Below are 19472 nucleotides of genomic sequence, written 5' to 3' on the forward strand. Positions count from 1 at the left end.
GAGTTTCTGCCCTGAGATTAGGGTGGATGAATCTTAATAATGCCCTGAGGATCCACCCATTAAAAAAAAATATTAAAGGGACTTTAAAAGGCCAGTGAAAAAAAGTCCATTGTGACCAGTGGTGGTATTCAATTTTTTTCACTACCAGTTCTGTGGGCGTGGCTTGGTGGGGGTTCATGGGGCGGCATCTTGCTGTGAGTGACATTGTTGGCCATGCCCACTCAGTCACGTGACCACCACCAAGCCACAGCCACAGAACTGGCAGAAAAGTTCAGCCAAGTCTCCTAGCGTTCAACCTGACTTCTCCTGCTAAGCATTCAATCTGGCTGCTTCTCTCCTCGGCCTCATACACACAAAGCAAACAGCCACATATATCACGGCACTGGAGGGACTTGCAGGGACTGCGCTACGAGATGTGTGTACGCTCTGTGTGTATGCCCGAGAAGGAGGAGAAGACTTGGCCAAACTTTTCTGCCTCCCTTTGCAGCAGAGCTGCTCGGAAGGCACCTCCTGCAGCCTGTCCCTTTAGAGTTCCCCCCATCCCTCCATCTTGAAGTACCTTAACAGACTGCGGCGGCTGACTTCCAAGCAGCTCCGCTGCAACACCGTCCCTCCAGCACAGCAGGCCGTTCTCTGCCTGGTCTGGCCATGAGGGGCAATGGCAGACAATGCGGTGCACATGCGCAGCTGACAAAGAACAGGGCAGCGACGGCAGTGATGGCCTTCAGGCCTTTTTTTCGGCCTGTAGTTTGTGGCACAAGAAGCCTCCAGCCGCTGCCTCTTTGCCAGCTGAAACTGAGCTGACAGCAGCAGCTGCAGGCTTTTTGTGCCAAAAACTACTGGCCCCAAAAAAAAAGGCGTGAAATGAAGCCCCACCATCACCGCCCTGTTCTTCGCGCTGGCCATGCACATGCACCCCATTGCCTGCCAGTGCCACTTACAGCCAGACCTTGCCAGGAGAACAGCCTGCTATGCCAAACAGATGGCGTCGCAGCAGAACAGCTCAGAAGACAGCCGAAAACTACTGGCAGCTGGAGGCTTCTGGAGGTGGTCCTTCAGAACGGAAGATGAGCAAAGCGGAGGGCATGCGGGCAGCCTGTGGGCAGAGGCCCGGGGCAACGCTGGAGCCAGGGAATGAGGCGTTCCCTGACCCGGCCAAGGTGAGTGGTGAGCAGGCGTAATCTCTGCAGCAAGGCCAAAGGCAGGGAATGGCGCATTACCCGGGCAAGGCGAGCAGGCAGAGGCTTCGGGGCGAGCCTGGGGACAGGGGTGTGACAAGCTCCGGGGACAGGAGGGCTACGGCGACTCGCAGGCTTACCTGTAGGCAGGAGGAGGCAGATCAGGACCACTCAGTTGGGACACAGCAGGCACGCACCACGTGGGAAGCAGCTTAGGCAGGCAACTTAGAGCAGAGACTGCGCATGCGCAAGCGAGGACCCACACACAGGAGTGACTGGATGGGGTGAGTGGCAAGCGGGTGGGGTGAGGGGGCAGGCGGGGCAAGCAGTGGGTGGGCAGGCGGGCAGGGCGACCGGTAACCAGACGGGTGGGGGTGGGGCCAGCCAGAGGTGGTATTTGCCGGTTCGACAAACCAGTTAAAATTTCTGCTACCGGTTCAGCCAAACCGGTCCGAACCAGCTAAATACCACCTCTGATTCTGGCTCATGAAGTACCAGACCAGGCAGAGAGGGAGAAACTATTCCTTCACAATCCTTTCCAGCTCCAAGATGCGTCGCTCCTGTTCCGACACAGAAATTTGCAGTCGTTTCAGGTCCTCTGAGAACTGTTCTAAAGTTGGGCCCTAAAGGACACATTATGTAATTAATTTTATTATGATTACTGATAAGACTTAAAGAGCAGATCTTATTTAGAAAAAGTACTTGCTGTGACTCCCTTCGTTTACAATTTTGACTCCAAGCATTTACTTGGCATTGTTCTAAAATTTCCCCACTAACCCTATGCAAATCTTCATTCCGGCATATCATCATCTTAAAAAATATGATTTCAGGGTGCCTAACTAGAACATCACGATATCCCTACCAATAGTAGAGAACAGGGATCTTTTCAAAATCCTTGAAATTGGCCCAGATTCTCCCATTTATAAGACTTTAAGGGGCAAAGGCTAAAAAGCTGGGCTGTTCCAGTAATGTCAGGTCATCAGGTATATCTCCCCAAAGCCTTGAAGGACCACAAAAGGCAGATACTTCTCTCAGGGTTATAGACACCCCTCCCCTCCATCCACAAAGGTGTACAGAACATTGGGTGGTCTTCCAGAAGAAGGTGAGGACCATGAAGGCCAATGGCTTGTCAAGGCCAATCCTGGACCAAATATCCCAGAAGACCTAATCTAGACCTCTGGGTTTTCTCCTCCTTACCCCTTGCTGTGTCCTTTCGTGTGGACTTCTTTTGGGCCCCTGCAGGAGAGTCTGGTTGACTTTGAACTCTCGGCTCTTCTGGGGAATGTAGCCATCCTTGAGGGAAATGAGGATTGGGCTTGCGTTCTTGCCTGCTAGCCACTCCTCTGAAGTCAAGGCAGGATCTGGACCAGCTGTGTCAGGATACAGGTCCTCTTGGAACAGGTCTGACTGCAGAATCCATACAAAAACACAGGCTCAGCACTACAGCCAGCAAGAGCCTCTTCCATCCAGATTAAAAGACAGAAGTTCAGCCTCTCACCGCACACCCCAAATGTAAGCATTCTATTCGGGGCAAGCTTTGGTCCAGGTAGTCCTCGACTTATGACCACAGTTGAGCCAAATATTTCTATTGCTAAGCAGAACATGAGTCTTTCCTCCCCATTTTACGACCTTTCTTGTCACAGTTGTTAAGTGAATTGCTGCAGTTGTTAAGTTAGAAACACAGTTGTTAAGTGAGGATGGCTTCCCCACTGACTTTGCATGGAGATCACATGATCTCAGGACACTGCAGCCATCATAAATATGAATCAATTGCAAAGCCTCTGAATTTTGATCACATGACCAGGGTGGGTGGCTTTGCTGCAACAATCCTAGGTGTGAAAAATGGCCACAGGTCACTTTTTTCAGTTCTGTTGTAACTTCGAACAATTACTAAACAAACTGTTTTAAATTGAGAACTACCTGTATAGCCACCAGGAGCCAAATCCAGCCTGAGGGCTAATTAAACAATTGCTTAGAAGATTGTGAAGATACAGAAAGGAAAGCTGCTTGTTCAGTGGGCAAATGGCTACAGCTATCTCAAGAAATTGAGAAGGTGGCTTTGCAACTTTTATTCCGGGATAAAAGTTGTATGTGTTGAATCAAGACTCATAATTTTGGAACAGATGAGCTCTCTTGGTGAATTGGTGCACTTAGCTATTTAAAAAAAAAATGCCACTAGATCGAAAGCAGGAGGAAAGCACAAAAAAGCACAATCAACCCAAAAGATCCAGTGATAGATTAGATGGTAGCAGAGACTGCCAAGCACTGTATTGTCCCAGAAACAAGAAGTCTTCTTTACCAACTATGACTAATAAACAGGCTGCCTAGAAAGTTATTGGACCAGAAATGCAACATATTTGGAATGTATCGGGTTGGGAAAAATTTGAGTGGTGATCCACTCCCCATCTTATGACTACAAAATTCCTAAATCAAGAATATATAGGCTTCATAAGGCTCCTTTTACTGCAATGGCTCGATTCACACAAAACCATATACCCGTGATGGCGATCCTATGGCATGCGTGCCGGAATTGGCATGCAGAGCCTTATCTTCAAGCATGCCAGCCGTCGCCATTGTTCTCCTGAGTTCCAATGTGTACATGTGCTGGTCTTTGCGCATGTGGACGTGCCAGAAACCAGAAGAGCAGCTCCCTGGCTCCTGCGCCACAGCAGGTCTTTAGCACGGGCATGCATGCAGAAACTGGAAGACCAGTGGACCTACATGCATGCGCGCAATTCTGTTTAGCAAAGTAAGCTTCAGCTGCAGACACTGTCTTTGTTTGGTGCTCCCGTGCTATGTGCCAAGGATCTTACTTCTGTGTGATTGTGTGTGTGTGTGTGTGGTGGTGTGTGTCCCACCCTGTGCGCTTGTGTGTGTCCCACCCTGTGCGCTCCCGTTTTGGTACTTGGTGCCAAAAAGGTTCGCCAACATTGGGATATACCATGAATTATATGTTTGCTGAGTTTCAGCTTAGCATATTGTATGAACTAGCAGTTCTGTTTTGTAAACTGATTTCTTAAGTGTGCACCCAGCCATTCTCATTTGCTCAACCAACCCTCTTTAACAAAGCCACTACTTGGCATGACCTGTGAACCCGTTCTGTTGCACTCTTCCAAGTAAATCAAGGAATTCTTTCCCCCAGTTGTCAGCCTTACTGCTGTCTTATTAAATTTCCCAGCTTGTGTTTGCCTAGATGCCCAAGAAATCCTTCCTTCCGTCATAATTATGTTGAGGCCAGGTAATTCTATACAGGTAGTCCTTGACTTACAACCTGTCGCTTAGCAACCATTCAATATTACAATAGACCCTGAAAAAGCCGCGCATTATCCAAATGCAAAGTTCTAATATCCTCCCCACCCCCATCATGTGACAACATTTGGGCCGCTGGGCAACTGGCCCACATTTACAGCAGTTTGCAATAGCCTCTGGTCACATGACCATGATTTGCAATTTTTTTCGAACAAAGGCAAATGTACATGACCCTGGATAATGTTGCAGGATCCAATCTGGGTCGGTCACCGGGAGCAGAGGTTTCCGAGCTTTCAGACTCGTGCTGGAGGCTAGAGAGAAGTTCCCTGAAGATGGACTCCAACACGAATCTGAAAGCTCAGGAAACGAAACCTCTGCTTCTGGTGACCGACCCAGATTGGCTCCTGTTAACAATGTTTTTGGTGGAAACCAGCATTTACTCCCGGTTTCTTGCAAAAAATGCTCTGTAGCAAACAATGGGTTCTCAACAACCACCAATTAATGACTGCCACATTAAGGATTTCTGCAAAAAAAAAAGAGAAGTAAAATAAGGAATAGTCACACAGCAAACTGCTTTATCACCAACATAACAGATGGCCATAATTGAGTCCATAATTTGGGTTGTAAGTTGTGACGGTCATCGTATGACCTTGCCTAATTTTACAACCTTTGTAAAACAAGTTGAGGGCTACCCAGGGGTGGGTTTCTCGCCCCGTTCCAACCGGTTCGGTTGGAACGGGGCCGGCGGCATCCTCGTGCACGCGCGCAGTGCACGCATGCATACTAGTGTCTGTGCGATGCTCCAGCTGCTCCTGGAGGATTGCACAGGCGCTGTATGCGTCCTGCGCATGCGTGGAAGCGCAGAACTCGTCAAAACCGGGTAAGGAACGCGGACGGGCGGGTGCGCCCTTCGCCGTTTCCGGAAGTTACTTACTTCCGGGTTTGCCGACCAACCGGTTCGCGGGGACCGCCGCGAACCGGTTGAAACCCACCCCTGGGGCTACCTGTACTCTTTACTGTGCCCAGAACGAAAAACGATCCAGACAATTGAGGCAGCGAAATTATTCCTCTCCAGCAGAGATTTAATTGCAAGGAAGAAGCCAAAGCAGAGCAAGTCATGATAAGGAACAACTTCTCTAGCAAAGCGCATGCTTCGCGCACAGGTAATGCTTCTACCTGAAACTTTGGAGAGCTACAGATCAGCACTGACCAACCTGTGGCCCTCAGCCTAATTTAAAAAAGCAATCAGTTCATCCTCTTGGCAAGCTGCTGGACAGGGAAAGAAGAGAAAAGGAGGAGGTTGGTTCCTGCCGGTATGCAATTCCCCACAAAATTATCCACAAGAAACACAACCCCTGGCAACCCTGAAGCAGATGACACCCACCTAAGCGGATGAATGGTGCTAATGTAGCTTCCTAGGAAGATGGTTCCTTAGGCTCAAAGAGGAACCAGCCCTTCGCTATGAACTTATTTTTCAGTTGTTCTCCCAATGTCTTTTCCTACCGATCGTAAAGGGTCGGTCCACTCTTACCTTCCGGGGCACCGTCATAGCAATGGGCTCACATTTCCTCTCGTGTAGTTTGTAAAATCTAGAAGGAATAAAAAAACTATTCAAGGAAGGAGAAAGAAAATCTTTGGAAGAGTCTCATCTAAGACAAAAAAAAGTCCCAGGCATTATTTTCCCTTGGCCCAAGGAATTTGAGTAATGGATTGCAACAGGATGTAAGAAAGTGTCAGTTTTCTATTTAGGGAGGAAACTTGCAGAGATTCTGTACCGTTGCTAGTTGTCATCTTCGCCTAATACCAATGTTTGGTGGGGGGGGGGGGGATAAATAGGGGGAGGAGACCAGTTACATTCGGGGGTGGGCTTCCAAAATTTCAGCAATAGGTTCTCTGCCCAGTTACTGGGTGGGCGTGGCCTAGTCGGCCTCCTGTACCACAGCGGGGGCCAGGTTTTTGCCTTCCCCAGGCTCCAGAGGGTTTCTTTGAGCTTCTGGGAGGGCAAAAACTGCTTCTCCCAGGCTCTGGAGGTCCTCCAGAGGCCAAAAACGGGCCTGTTCCCAGCCTTCCGTATCTTTCTGGGGGGCCGTTTTCCCCCTCCCTGAGCCTCTGCGTGGGCCCTGCACTTACCTCGCATCCAAAACGGGCCGCATGGAGACTCCTGGGTGGGGAGGGGAGAGGTTGTGGGGGGCCAGCCAGGGGTGGAACTTGGATGTTCTCCAAACCGGCCATAACATTTAGCTACGGGTTCTCCAGAACCCGGGTGAACCTATAGCAGCCCATCCCTAATTACATCCCTGTGAAGCTCTTTCTGGAAGCAGGGGAGAAAAACACACATTCTCTACCTGGCAATTTCGCACTTGCTGACATCCAGCCCTCGTTTGGGCATCCATCCCCCTCCTCGCTGCGACTCCTTGGAAGTAAACATGGATAAATAGTGCACGTAGGGCGCTTCGCCAGTCAGCTCGAAGTACCGGATACTGCTGTCACCCTGCAGTGGATGTTGAGGTTTTTTGAATTTCTTCTGATTAAAGAACTTCTCATGTGAACCCCTGCTGAGCTCATCCAAAATGTTCCTTCTACATTTGGCACTGCCAGTCTTTCCCCTGCACCCAGGACTCACCTTGCCAGTCAGGTAAACCACGTTGGTGTCTGGGTCATAGTAAGGCAGGAGCACACCACTGCTTGTATCTAGTTCCTGAAGTGTCAATGGTTCCTCAGGATTTCTCTATTAGAGGGAAGAAAGAAAAAGAGGGAGGGAGAGACAGAGAAGAAAATAAATAAATAAATAAATAAATAAATAATAAATAAATAAGAAAGAAAGAAAGAAAGAAAGAAAGAAAGAGGGAAGGAATGAAAGTAGGAAAGAAGGAAGGATTTTAGAAAGACATTTGTAGTGTTAGTCTGGAATAAAAGTCTTGAAAATTCAGAGTAAATTCTTAGCCAGAGTTACACTGAGTTAATTAAGACAAAATCTCCTTAGAACATTTGCTTGCTTCCTTTCTATGTCCGGGCTCTGTGGCCTCATCTCATCCACTCCTGCACTCCTTCCCCATTTCCTTACCAGTTCCTCACAGACACTTACAGTTTAGCTGTAGTTCTACTTGAAACTAATGAAACGTCTGCAAGAAAACAAGCAAGCTCAGAGAGCACCAAGGACACCTCATTGCATACCTGAACTACAGATATTCTCATTCGTTGGTCGTTCTACTCACAGAAAAATCATAAAGTTCTTACAAAACATACTTGTGGGTTTCTGTGATCTAAAGAACAACGGAAAGAGCCAGTGTGGTGTACTGGTTTTAAGGCACGGCTAGAAACTGAGAGATCGTGAGTTCTAGTCCCAGCTTGGGCATGAAGCCGGATGGTTGACCCTGGGCCAGTCGTTCACTCTCAGCCCTAAGAAGGAAGGAAGGGCAAACTACTTTGAAAAAATCTTGCCAAGGAAACTGAGGGACTTGTCTAGGCAGTCACTAGGATTCAAGACTGACATAAAGGTACACCCCTCCAAAAAAAAGAATAATTATTTAGACACCTGAGCAAGAACCTCTTATTCTCTGGGCAGAATTTCAGCCTGCCCCTCCATCAATCACAGGGCATCATAACTGACCTGCTTTACAGGGCTGTTGTTAAAGACTTGGATAGTAAATGAAGCATGTTAAGCATTCAAAAGGGAGGCGGTGGCTCAATGGCTAAGAAGCTGAGCTTGTCGATCAGAAAGGTCGGCAGTTTGGCGGTTCGAATCCCTAGTGCCCCGTAACGTAGTGAGCTCCTGTCACTTGCCCCAGCTTCTGCAACTGTTACTTGTCCCAGCAACCTAGCAATTCAAAAGCAGGTAAAAACGCAAGTAGAAAAATAGGAACCATTTTGGTGGGAAGGTAACAGTGTTCCATGCGCTTTCGTCATTTAGTCATGCCGGCCACATGACCACAGAGATGTCTTTGGACAGCACTGGCTCTTTGGCTTTGAAATGGAGATGAGCACCGACTTCCGGTGTGGGAAGTATATTAGGCTTGATGAGGGGTGTTAGATTTTAAAGTAATAAGATTGCACATCTATACTGTTTTCTCTTATTTTTTCTTTAAAAGTAAGATATGTTAAGTATATTGATATGGAAGCATAAATACCATCAACATAGAATGGAGTTTGCCCAGAAGCTGAAACACACCAAGTGAATGAGAGGAAGAGTGGGAAGCAGAGGAGAGAAGAAAGATAGGAAGAGAGGGATAGGAGAGAGGGTAAGGGGGGAAGATGAGGAGGATAAGGAGGAGTGGAATGAGGAGAGAGGAGAAGGAGAAAGGAAGGGGAAGTAGAGTAGAAAAGGATGATGGAGGGAAGAAAGGAGGTAAGGAGGGGGAGGAGAGAGGCAGAAGAAAGTGGTGTATGGAGAGCAGAAGAGCTAATAATTGGTTTTTATCTTTCTGGGAGTTGATGGCATGAGGAACTGATGTAATTATTACTTAATACAATATGATATTGGCTATGTAATAGTATATATGTGATTATATGTTATGAAAATGGAAAATAAAAAAAGTATTTTGAAATGGAGATGAGCACCGTCCCCTAGAGTCAGGAACTAGTACATATGTGTGAGGGGAACCTTTACCTTTAGCTCTAAGCATTCAAAATCCTATACAAAATACAGAAGATCCCTACACCAGTAGAGTGAATTTCCTCTTGCAATGTCCTTGGGTCTAGTTTGTATTCTTTAAGAAATTGCTTGTTGTAAAAGAATTACAATATGTACAAGGAAGAGGATTTTGATGTTGAAACGGGCTTTCTTGCAACCTTGTCCTTCAACGCAAGGCTTAGGCAATATCCATGCCCTCATTTTTCCTCACTGGCCTTATTTGAATGGTGAGGGCTGCCCACGTTTCAAATCACGTGAATGGTGGCCTCCACCATTCAAATCTTGACACCTGTAAAGGTATCCTCCACTCTCTCTGCTCACCAGATCCCACAGGGCCACCTGTCGCTCGCTCATGCGGCTGAAACCTGTTGTAAAAAGCTTCCCATCCTTCACAGTCGTGGCCCGAACAGGGCGAGACCCCTCGTGGGCACGGGGCAATTCCTGAGGGTGAGAAAATAAAACAAAATGAGACTTGCAAGAACAGAGGGAAGTCCATACCTGAATGACCAGGTCTCACCCACTCCTTGACAGTGAGAAACCATCCCATTTCGTTGGGTCATTTTCCAGCCTTCTCTCCCAGCACAAAATATCTCATTTGCCCAAATCAATACTGAGTGGGGAGGGGAATGCTGTCTGAACAAAAGGAAACATTTCTCCATGATGAATCAATCTGGAAGACATGAGGATGCCCACTAGTAGAAATGGCCTTTAAAAGCAGGCATGCAAGTAACAAGAAATACATGTGATCCTCAACTTGCAATTATTCTTTTAGAGACTGTTCAAAGTTACAACAGCATTGAAAAAGGGGAGTTATCCCTGTTTTTTACATTTACAACTGTTGTGGCAGTCTCATGGTCACATGATCAAATTTTGGATATTTGGCAAGGTTCATATTTATTTATGGTTGCAGTGTCCTGGGGTCATGTGATCATGTTTTGTGACCTTGTGACAAGCAATGTCAATGGAGAAGCCAGATTTACTTAATAACTGTGTTATAGGTAGTCCTCAACTTACAAAAGTGCATCTAGTGACCGTTCAAAGTTACAACAGCACTGCAAAAAGGGACTTATGACCATTTTTCACATTTATGACTATTATAGCATCCCCATGGTGACATGATTTACATTCAGATGCTTGATAAGTGACTCACATTTATGACAGTTGCAGAGTCCCAGATTCATGTTATCATCTTTGACGGCCTTTTGACAAGTCAAATCAAAGGGGGAAACCAAATTCACTTTACAACCATCTTACTAATTTAACAACCGCAGTGATTCACTTAACAACTGTGGTAAGAGAAATCGTAAAATGTGGCAAACTCAATTTACAAATTTCTCACTTACCAACATAAATGTTGGGCTTAATTGTGGTAATACGTTGAGGACTATTGGTATTAAGTTAATGACTTTAGTGATTCACTTAACAACTGTGGCAAGGAAATGTGGTAAAAACTCATTAAACAACTATCTTAGCCACATAAATTGTAAGTCAAGGACTACGAATTCCATCCGCCGGCCAGTGTCGACTGGCGACTACCCGGAGGAGAGCCTTCTCTGTGGCTGCTCCGACCCTCTGGAACGAGCTCCCCGTGGAGATTTGAACCCTCACCACACTCCAGGCCTTCCGCAAAGCCCCTAAAACCTGGCTGTTCAGACAGGCCTGGGGCTAAAGAGCTGTTGCCCCCATCTCGAATGGTATGACTGTTGTGTGTTTTAAATTATGCATTGTTATGTGTCGTTTTTTAATTTTTTGTCTGTATCCCCCTTCCCTGGTTTGAGTTGTGAGCCGCCCTGAGTCCCCTTCGGGGGAAAAGGGGTATAAATATAATAAACAAACAAACTAATAAACAAACATACTATTAAGAATAATTTATCAAGGCATGTAAGAAATAAAAAAACCTATTATGGTACAGTTGTTCTCGACTTACAACTGTTTAATGACAGTTTCAAATTATGATGGCCATGGGGAAAATGACATGACTCATCCCCAAAGTTATAACCATTGTACCCGATCCTATGCAATCATGGGATTGCAATCTGGGGCTTGGCAACTAGCTTGCATTTACCTTGCTTGTACTGTCTCACTATCCTATGACTGCAATTTGCAATCTTCCCAATCCGCTTCTGAAAAGCAAAGTCAATTGGGGAAGTAGGATTCACTTAAAGACCATATGATTTGCTTAATGGCCACGAGTTGCCTAACAATCATGATAAAAATGGTAGCAAAAATGGATCCAGTCATGTGATGACTTGCTTAATGGTTGCATTGCTTAGCAAACGCAATTTGCAAATGTGGTATAAATCAAGGTCCAGCTGTACAGATTGCTTCTATTAAGGCTTTCACATAAACCATTCCAAAGTCAATCTCTGCCTCATTGAATTTTCAGATTTTGCATCAGTCAACAAGCTTTCTGCGATTACCCAGCCTGTTCTCCCTCGTTTGTTATGGTGCTGCCTCTCTCTTTTTCTCTACAGAGGTTCTGAGATTTTCTCATGAATGCTTTAGTTAAATGAAGACCAAAAGGCTAGGGATAAATGCCAGCAAGGAAGCATTGTCAAAGTAGCATGCTTGTGAATTTGAAGGTACAAAAATCAAGGAATAAGTGATGGCAACGTTTCTGCAACCTTCTGACTGTTTACTTTGAAATATAAATCACTGAATTAATTCATCGCCGACTAGAAACTTTGCTCTCCACATTGTTGATCTTCAATACCTATTAACCAAAGTGGCCAAAGGTAAACAACATTAGAAGAACAGCAGACACTCCGTTTTGGGGACCAGACAAATCTGCTAACTACAGACAATTATATTGATCTAATTTATATCCTGGACCTGCCAGTTTTAGACTTTCCAGAGACTGAAAGTTTTTCCTACATTTGCAGCGTTGCCCCCGGTCCGGGGGTCGAAAAGCCGCACGTGCTTATCCCGGCAGGCTGTGCAGAGCAAAGAGCCGTCCTGGTTCCAAGCTGCACTGTAGATGACATCCGGGTGCAACTCATCCAAGGAAATGGCCGCTTGTCCAACACTCACGTCCCAGACTTTCACCACATTGTCGCAGCCTGTAGCAGAATGGGATGAGGACAAGACTCATGAATGGGAAGGTGGCGGATTGCAGTTGTTGCCCTGGGCCCATCTTTGGGCCTGATTTTCCTTACCTGCACTCAGCAGAAGGTTCTGGGCTGTTGGGTGCCATGTCACAATCCCCACCCTCTTAGAGTGGCCTTCGAGAGTCACCAGAGGTTCATTCAAAGACCTTGTAAGGCCACCTTCAGGCACCGACCAGACCTAAAAACACACACACAAGACAAGAAGTAAAGAAGATTGTCAGAGGACTGGAAAGACAAGACACCCCCTACTTTGCCAGAAAGATTATGTTGTCTCACGTCGGCCTACCTGCCTGCCTGTGTGATCAAGTCCTAAAGGTGACCCAGACAAGAGTGGGCATATATTTAATATTTTGGAGGTGATCTAGTTCGATGCCTTGAAATGTTGCTGAGAACAGATCGCATGCATGTGACTCTGGAGCATAGGAGGCAAACTGTGATGCGTATTACTTGGTAAAGAATCCCCAGATAATCTTGCTGTGCTGTCCAAATTCCCCATTCGGATAAAGTTTCCCTCCATTTGATACTTCTTTAAGCGTCCTTGTCTATATATGTCATTCATTTCCTCCCACAATTCATTGCTCTTTGCCCTCTCAAACTCCTCTTTATCTTCCAGAATGGGACGTTCAGCTTGTCACTTCTGTATTATATTCTATATAATATTTACATCTCTATTGCTTTCTGAATATATACTTTATATTTTTATTATATTTTTATGTAATCATTATGCATTGATTTTACAACTCTTTTCAAGCCAATTATATCACCTATTCAGAGGTGGGTTCCTACCAGTTCCCACCTATTCGGTAGAACCGGTTCGTCAAATCTACCGAACCAGTTAGAAGTTCCACCAGTGGACCCAGAAAGCAGGCCACACCTACAGGAGAGGTTCCAAAATTTTTTGAAACCCACCACTGATCCTTGGATATGATTATTCTACACTATCATGCTCATATTTATAAAACTCAGTGCCTCTGTGAAAGGTAAGGACGACTACTACGTTTGTGGTGCAATCAGAACATTACATGTGTTGAAGTTGTTTTAACGCAAACTAAAGATGCCTTTTAAAAAACAAGTTTACATCATATTCTTATGCATGCCAGTGCATAATTTAAGGTGGTTCTGACAAGTGTCGTCGGCATCTTCATATCCGGTCACATGGGCAGCAAGCCACTGCCATCTGGTCACATGGGTGGCAAGCCATGCCCACAAAGGAGGCCACACCCACGGAGAGGTTCGAACGATTTTTGAAACCCACCACTGCACCTATTCCATGTCTTGTAGTACTCTGTCTCTATCTCTCAGTTACATTGTTAGTTTGTCCATTTCTGCGCATTCTAGCACCATTTTTATGATCTCTGTACTTGAGGGAATGGTTTTTTGTTTCCAATTTTGGGCAAATGAGATTCTGGCTGTGATAATTATATGGAGCATAATATATTGAATATCCTTATTTTGAGGATAAATAAGGATACTCCTGATTTTTTTTTTTTTTTTTTTGAGGGAAAACAATTCCAGCAAGAATTGTTAAACGATGTTCTTGTAAGCAACAAGGCAAGGTTGTGACCAATGATGTCCTCAGGAACATAAAGTGCCTCTGACTTTGTGGTGTCTGGGCAAACTGTTCACTGGTGCCCTGAACCCAGTCCCTTCCCTTTCCTTCTTCCTTTTATTAATTTGACCGCTTACCATAACACTGCAGTCCTCGGATGCGCTGGCAATAATATGGTCATTGTGGGGACACCACTCTACATCTAACACAGGCGCTGTATGCCCTGAGACCACAGGGTGGGCCTTATCCAGGCGACCAGTCTGCAAAAATAGGAAGATAGAGAGAATGTTAGTTCTGATGCATCAGAAGTTTATTTCAAATGGCAACTCTTACTTTCCAGTGTTTGTGCCGTTTTCTGTATTCCATAAATAAGACATTTTACTTTGAGAACATGGCCCATAAAAGCCATATGGTGAGAACCAGGAGATCCAATTATTCCTGGGCTCATTGAATCAGTGTAGGTGAATCAGTGTAGAGCAGACAATAGGCTGGTCACATTCATTTCCCCCATAAACATCCAGAATTGGAAGAATGCCTTCAGAGTTTTAAGGCCTATCACAAGTACAAGTTAACCAGCGTCATCCTGTCCCGATCTCCTTAATCCTTACTGTCTCTACCAGCAGATGAGAGATAGAAAATGTAGCTTCACACAAAACCACAAGCTCTGGTTTATAAAACAAAACATAGCTAAAGGCATTACTCAGGTCAATCACTCTGAAATAGGTCTGTCTTCAGAATTTGAGGGTGCTAAAGTCAGCATGGATCGAGTATATAGTAGCTTAGCAGTTAAGACTCTGGATTCGTCAACCGGAAACTTGGCAGATTAGGACCCAAGCACCACATGACAAGGTGAGCTCCTGTTCTCGACCCTGCTCTTGCCCACCTAGTAATTCGAAAGCATGCAAATGCAACTAGATAAATAGGTTCCACCAGTGGGAAGATAACAGCATTCCATGAGCCTCAGTGTATAGTCATGCCAGGCTTCTTCGGCTCTGAAACAAGAGATGAGGATCACTCCCTAGCGTCGGTCACAACTGGAGGGGAAATCTTTACCTTAGTTTTACTTAAGGTCAGTATTGAGTTATCCCACTTGGATTTGGAAAGGGTGGGGAAATGGTAGAGATACAAAGAGGCTCAGGGCTAGAGGGAGATCCTTAGCAAGGAGGGAACAAGACAGAGGCCCAGCCATGTTGCTGCCCAACAATATATTAACAGGAAGATAAATTATCATCAAACGTTAAAAGTTTAAAACAGAAAAATCATGCAGCAGACTAATTGCAAGATCAAACTTTTAGCATACTAGGCATCTGGATTTTTTGCACCCTCCTCTTTTACTTCCAGTTATTATCTGCCAAGATCCTTCCATCTCTTTCTTAATTTTTTTCCCGCCCACCCCATTTTTCTTCTTTAATTAGCTCTCTCGCAGGCACGTGTTTATAGATCTCTGTTTCCACAGCGCCATCTAACCCACCCCCTTCCCAGAATCCCAACATCCTTCTGCATTCAGGGAAAATAACAATAGAGTTGCCAAATTTTCACCAAGGCGCCGTTTCTGTGCCTTTAACCGTAGCTGGATCCACAGACATTACTGTTGTCCCTATTTTTAATCTATTCAGTTTATAGGACACTTAACATGCTGAATCATTTTCATAGCAAATCACAACTTTTCACTTGTGAAGATGTTCTGTTAAGAGAATTGGAAGCAGGACTCACTGCTGGTTTTTTTTAAAACTTTTTTTAAAAGTTTGCTTCTACTTCTTATTTTAAATGGTTGGCAAAGCCCTTAAAACACCTGAGGCAACAGATGAGAAACTTTGCAACCATTTGCTATCCTTTCAGCAATTTCCACAATTTTAATTTTAAGGTTTTCATTTCCCCCATTCCCTCTCCTTCCATGACCTTCCCATCCATTGCCTCCAAGAAGCAAAAGCTGACCAGGCTGGAATTCACAACCTGAAATCCAGGAAAAACATTAGGCCAGTGGTTTGAATCTACTGCTACTTATCCAAATGGGAAAAAGAATAGAGATCTTATGGCCACCAGCCTGGTTTACATGCTGTCTGTCTCTTATGTCCTCCTCCCCTCCTTTCCCACACTGTTTATTGCTTGCTGTCTCTGAATCTTCTCCATGTCATGCTGAAGTCATGAGATATATCCTAGGGGCAAGCACAAGATCCTTGCCAAAGAAGTCTGGAAAAGCAACCAACTCTCTTGACCTACATCTAAACTTTGGTTATGAAAGGGGTAAAAAATGTAACGGCTAGAGTAACTCATAACAACGGTAGTCAACAAATTTGAAGGAAATTTCATGTAGCTGCTGCGGCCTCCCAAGGAGACGCTTAAAACATACAACTTGGCTGTGGGGAAGAGAAGTTACACGTTGCAGAAGGCAGGAGAGGAAGCCAATCCTCTGCTACCAAATATAAAGTTCAGATTGACAGAGGATGGGAGACCTTGAGGAACTAACTTGCAAGCTTTCATTTTTGAATGGGTTGGACCACAGGGATGAGAACCAGGATTGCTGAGTTTGGGGATCAACAATTGAAGAAATGGAGTTTAGTGTGAAGCTAGAATCGCCACGAGAAAGCACAGAGGAGAACTTTAATTATTGCCAACCGATGTTGGTTCTTTTTCCTCCTGCTGCCACCAAAGCCACTTCCTCTTCTTCGTTTTTTTTTCTTCTTTTTTTTCTCATCTTATTTCCGTAACAGGTCCTAACCATTTAAGGTAAAAAAAAATCAGCAGTTCCACCAATCCCTTCCCCCTTCTTGCACACTGTGCAAGTCCCCAGAAAAACCACAAAAAAGCAGAGGAAGGGCGAGAAGGCAGAAGTTAGATTTGCAGTTTTCTATGGGATCCCTTGGCAAGACACTGCCTTGAGCGCTGCTGAGAAGAAGGCATGGGATAAACCAGAAAAGCTTTGAAAGAGGTCTCAAAGCAAGGGGGGTTGTTTAAGAAGGTGGGGGAGGTCACCTTGGACAATGGCAGGACCAGGAAGGCTCCTCCACCACTGGCCTCCACGACGATGGCTAGGAATTGGGGGTTGACAGAGCAAAAGTTCCCATCCCAGGTCATTTGAGAAACACGGATGTCATCATAGCATTGGTCAGCTTTCACCGGTTGCCCGTAGACATGCCGGAACTTGCTGGACCTCACAACTTTGCGGCTCATGTTTCCTGCAAAACAGCACATTGTTAACATCCTACAGTCATCACTAGGAGCATGCAACCACCCCCACCAGCAGCACCACTTCCTTCTTGAAACCATGCGTCCACGTGAATCAATGATGGCCCTGAGCCCCATTTCACCACCTGCCAACCACGCTAAGGCCTCTCCGTCTCGGCCCAGCACCAACCCCAAGCAGAAGAACCAACTGGGATCAAGAAGATCTGATTAAAGCTGCAGCTTCTAAAGTCATGCAGCTGCAGAAGAAGATCATTGTGCAAGCCACACACCCCAGCCTGGGTAGACTCTCCAAGGCCCAAAAGCTTCCCACAGAATAGGAGAGCTCTTCAGAATACAGTAAATCTGAGTAAAGTGCTGCGTTCAAGTCTTATGCAGGCCAACCACCCCAAAGATCCCAGAAGATGAGTATGCAGCCCGGTCGTTTATTCACAAATTAGCTCCACCAGATCTCAGAATTATAAATAAATTAACACAGATGCAACCCTTAAACCCACACATTTTCTTCAATGGAGCTGAGCCTATTGCGTATGGGATAATTTATATCATTCTCACAACCACTCCAAGAAGAAAACCGTTTGAGGAATAAACATTTCTAAAAAGACTAGCTAGTTGGCTTCACCATTGGGGAAAAGGACTGCAGATCTCTCTGGCCAAACCCCAGGCTTTATTTCACCATTCTATGAGGAGTTCCACGTGCTGGACTATAACCCCCATCATTCCCAGCAAGGAGAGCTGGGCATCAGGAGGGAGAAAGCTACTCTCTTGAGTATGACATCTAAATGGAATGATGAAACGGCATTCCACTTCCAAGGCTGCTGGCTGATGTGGGTGGAAAAGAAAATGCCTTCCCAATTCTAAATAAGACAAAGTGCCAATTAAATTGGAGAGGAAGGGCTTCTGCTGTCTGAATTCTAATACAGTAGTATGCTCCCTGCCACACAGGGCTCTGTGCTTTGCCCATCGAAGTTCTAAAGCCAAGATAAAATCAACAGCGCAAGATTCTCCTTGCAACCCATAGCTCTGTCAGCAAGAGCCCCATTCACAACACAGAGACACACTCCAATCCTTTCGGTTACACACACGCACACACATCCTGTGCACTCACCTGCACCTTCCGTAGCTGATGTGCCACACAATGCATTAGGAATAGAGCGCTCAGGCTTTTTAAAAGCCATCGCCCAGGAACAGCGCTGGGAGGGCTATCTCTTAAAGGGCCAGCACACAGAAAGCTCACCACCTCTGCTTGTCATACTTTTCCTCACTTCCTCTCTTCCTCCCCCCCCCCCCCGCCTTTCTTTAGCATCCTTCAACCTGATGATGGCACAGAATTGCTGCTTTATTTGCACAGAATACTGTACAGACATGCAAGATGAGAGGGGAAATGACTACCTCTTAAGAAGAATTGTGTACAGGTTTCATTTGGACAGTTTCAAACTGTGAAGATCTTTTCTTTTTCCTGCTTGAAGAAGAGCCTTTCAGAGCTCAGAGACTTTCTAACTAGCTACGTGAAAACCCCATGGTGTTCCATTTTACTTCTGTATTTATTGTAGCGTGAAGATCTGCTTCAGATATTTCTGTCCCTCCCTGATAAGCAGGACCACATCAGTTCCAGAAAATGGTACCAGCTGCAAAACTGAGCTTCCCACAAAACACTAAAAAGCAACTGTTTTTAGCCCTCCAGGGTGTTGCTACCTCGGTCAGGTGATGGCCTCAAAATGTCACCCAGTTTGGAGGCTTCACAAAAGGCTATTGTAGATGGGCACACCAAGGCTTTCCCATCACCGTTTGCACCACTGCATTGTAGAACTTCAAGGGCAACCCCATATAGAACATGTTGTAGTGGTCAAGCCACAAGGCGACTTGTACATGAGTGTCTGTTTATAGAGGAAGCCCACCATCTTTTTTTTTTAGACATATACCGCTTCATAGAGCTTTCAGCCCTCTCTAAGCGGTTTACAGAATCAGCATATTGCCCCCAACAACAATCTGGGTCCTCATTTTACCTACCTCGGAAGGATGGAAGGCTGAGTCAACCCTGAGCCGGTGAGATTTGAACAGCCGAACTGCAGAACTGCAGTCAGCTGAAGTAGCCTGCAGTGCTGCATTTAACCACTGCGCCACCTCGGCTCATCTTAAAAATAGACTATGCTAATTACAGTAATAAAGACCTGAGAGTTTGTATTATTATAATTATTTCTTTTATTCATTAAACATGAAACTCAGTCAAGTGAACATTTATAGATGTGTCGCAAATACCATTGACTGGTGCTAATGGTTGATATGGGTTGCTGCCAGCGTCCTAGGTATCAACCAAGTATCTTCTTAAAATATATGATGTTCCTAGTAGCACAGTATTTTGCAGTTCTGCTGGTGTTGTTGCAGGAAACTGAATGGATAACATCATCATCATCAACAACAACAACATATAACTGAACATTCAAAAATGCATCACAAATACCATTGACTGGTGCTAATGGTTGATTCAGGTTGCTGCCAGCATCTTAGGTATCAACCAAATACCTTCTTACAATATACGATGTTCCGAGTAGCGCAGTTTTTTTGCAGTTCTGCTG

General features: G+C 45.3%; 1 protein-coding gene across 1 annotated transcript; it reads right to left on the minus strand.

Moving 5' to 3' along the window:
* Nucleotides 1–879: 879 nt before the first annotated feature.
* On the minus strand, nucleotides 880–18091 carry CORO1A (coronin 1A). Its single transcript, XM_014063452.2, has 11 exons — nucleotides 18005–18091; nucleotides 16687–16889; nucleotides 13851–13973; nucleotides 12213–12342; nucleotides 11932–12116; nucleotides 9379–9498; nucleotides 7051–7155; nucleotides 6773–6918; nucleotides 5959–6016; nucleotides 2376–2585; nucleotides 880–1801 (listed from the first exon to the last, which is right to left on the minus strand). Exons 1-11 carry the CDS (start codon nucleotides 18072–18074, stop codon nucleotides 1697–1699), a joined length of 1455 nt encoding a protein of 484 aa, XP_013918927.2. The 5' UTR covers nucleotides 18075–18091; the 3' UTR covers nucleotides 880–1696.
* Between the last annotated feature and the right edge of the window lie 1381 nt (nucleotides 18092–19472).

The sequence above is a fragment of the Thamnophis sirtalis genome, unplaced genomic scaffold (assembly GCF_051295495.1).
Source record: "Thamnophis sirtalis isolate CommonGarterSnake01/CBP01778 unplaced genomic scaffold, rThaSir2_p1.2 scaffold_4, whole genome shotgun sequence".
Lineage (NCBI taxonomy): Eukaryota > Metazoa > Chordata > Lepidosauria > Squamata > Natricidae > Thamnophis > Thamnophis sirtalis.

Bases quoted from the DNA above. Each gene is read 5' to 3' on its own strand.
- CORO1A (XM_014063452.2), bottom strand. From the start codon at position 18,074: ATGGCTTTTAAAAAGCCTGAGCGCTCTATTCCTAATGCATTGTGTGGC. The intron at 16,890-18,004 runs GTGAGTGCACAG...GCTGTTTTGCAG, and splicing joins ATCAGCTACGGAAGGTGCAG to GAAACATGAGCCGCAAAGTT. The intron at 13,974-16,686 runs GTGACCTCCCCC...CTATTTTTGCAG, and splicing joins TGGTCCTGCCATTGTCCAAG to ACTGGTCGCCTGGATAAGGC.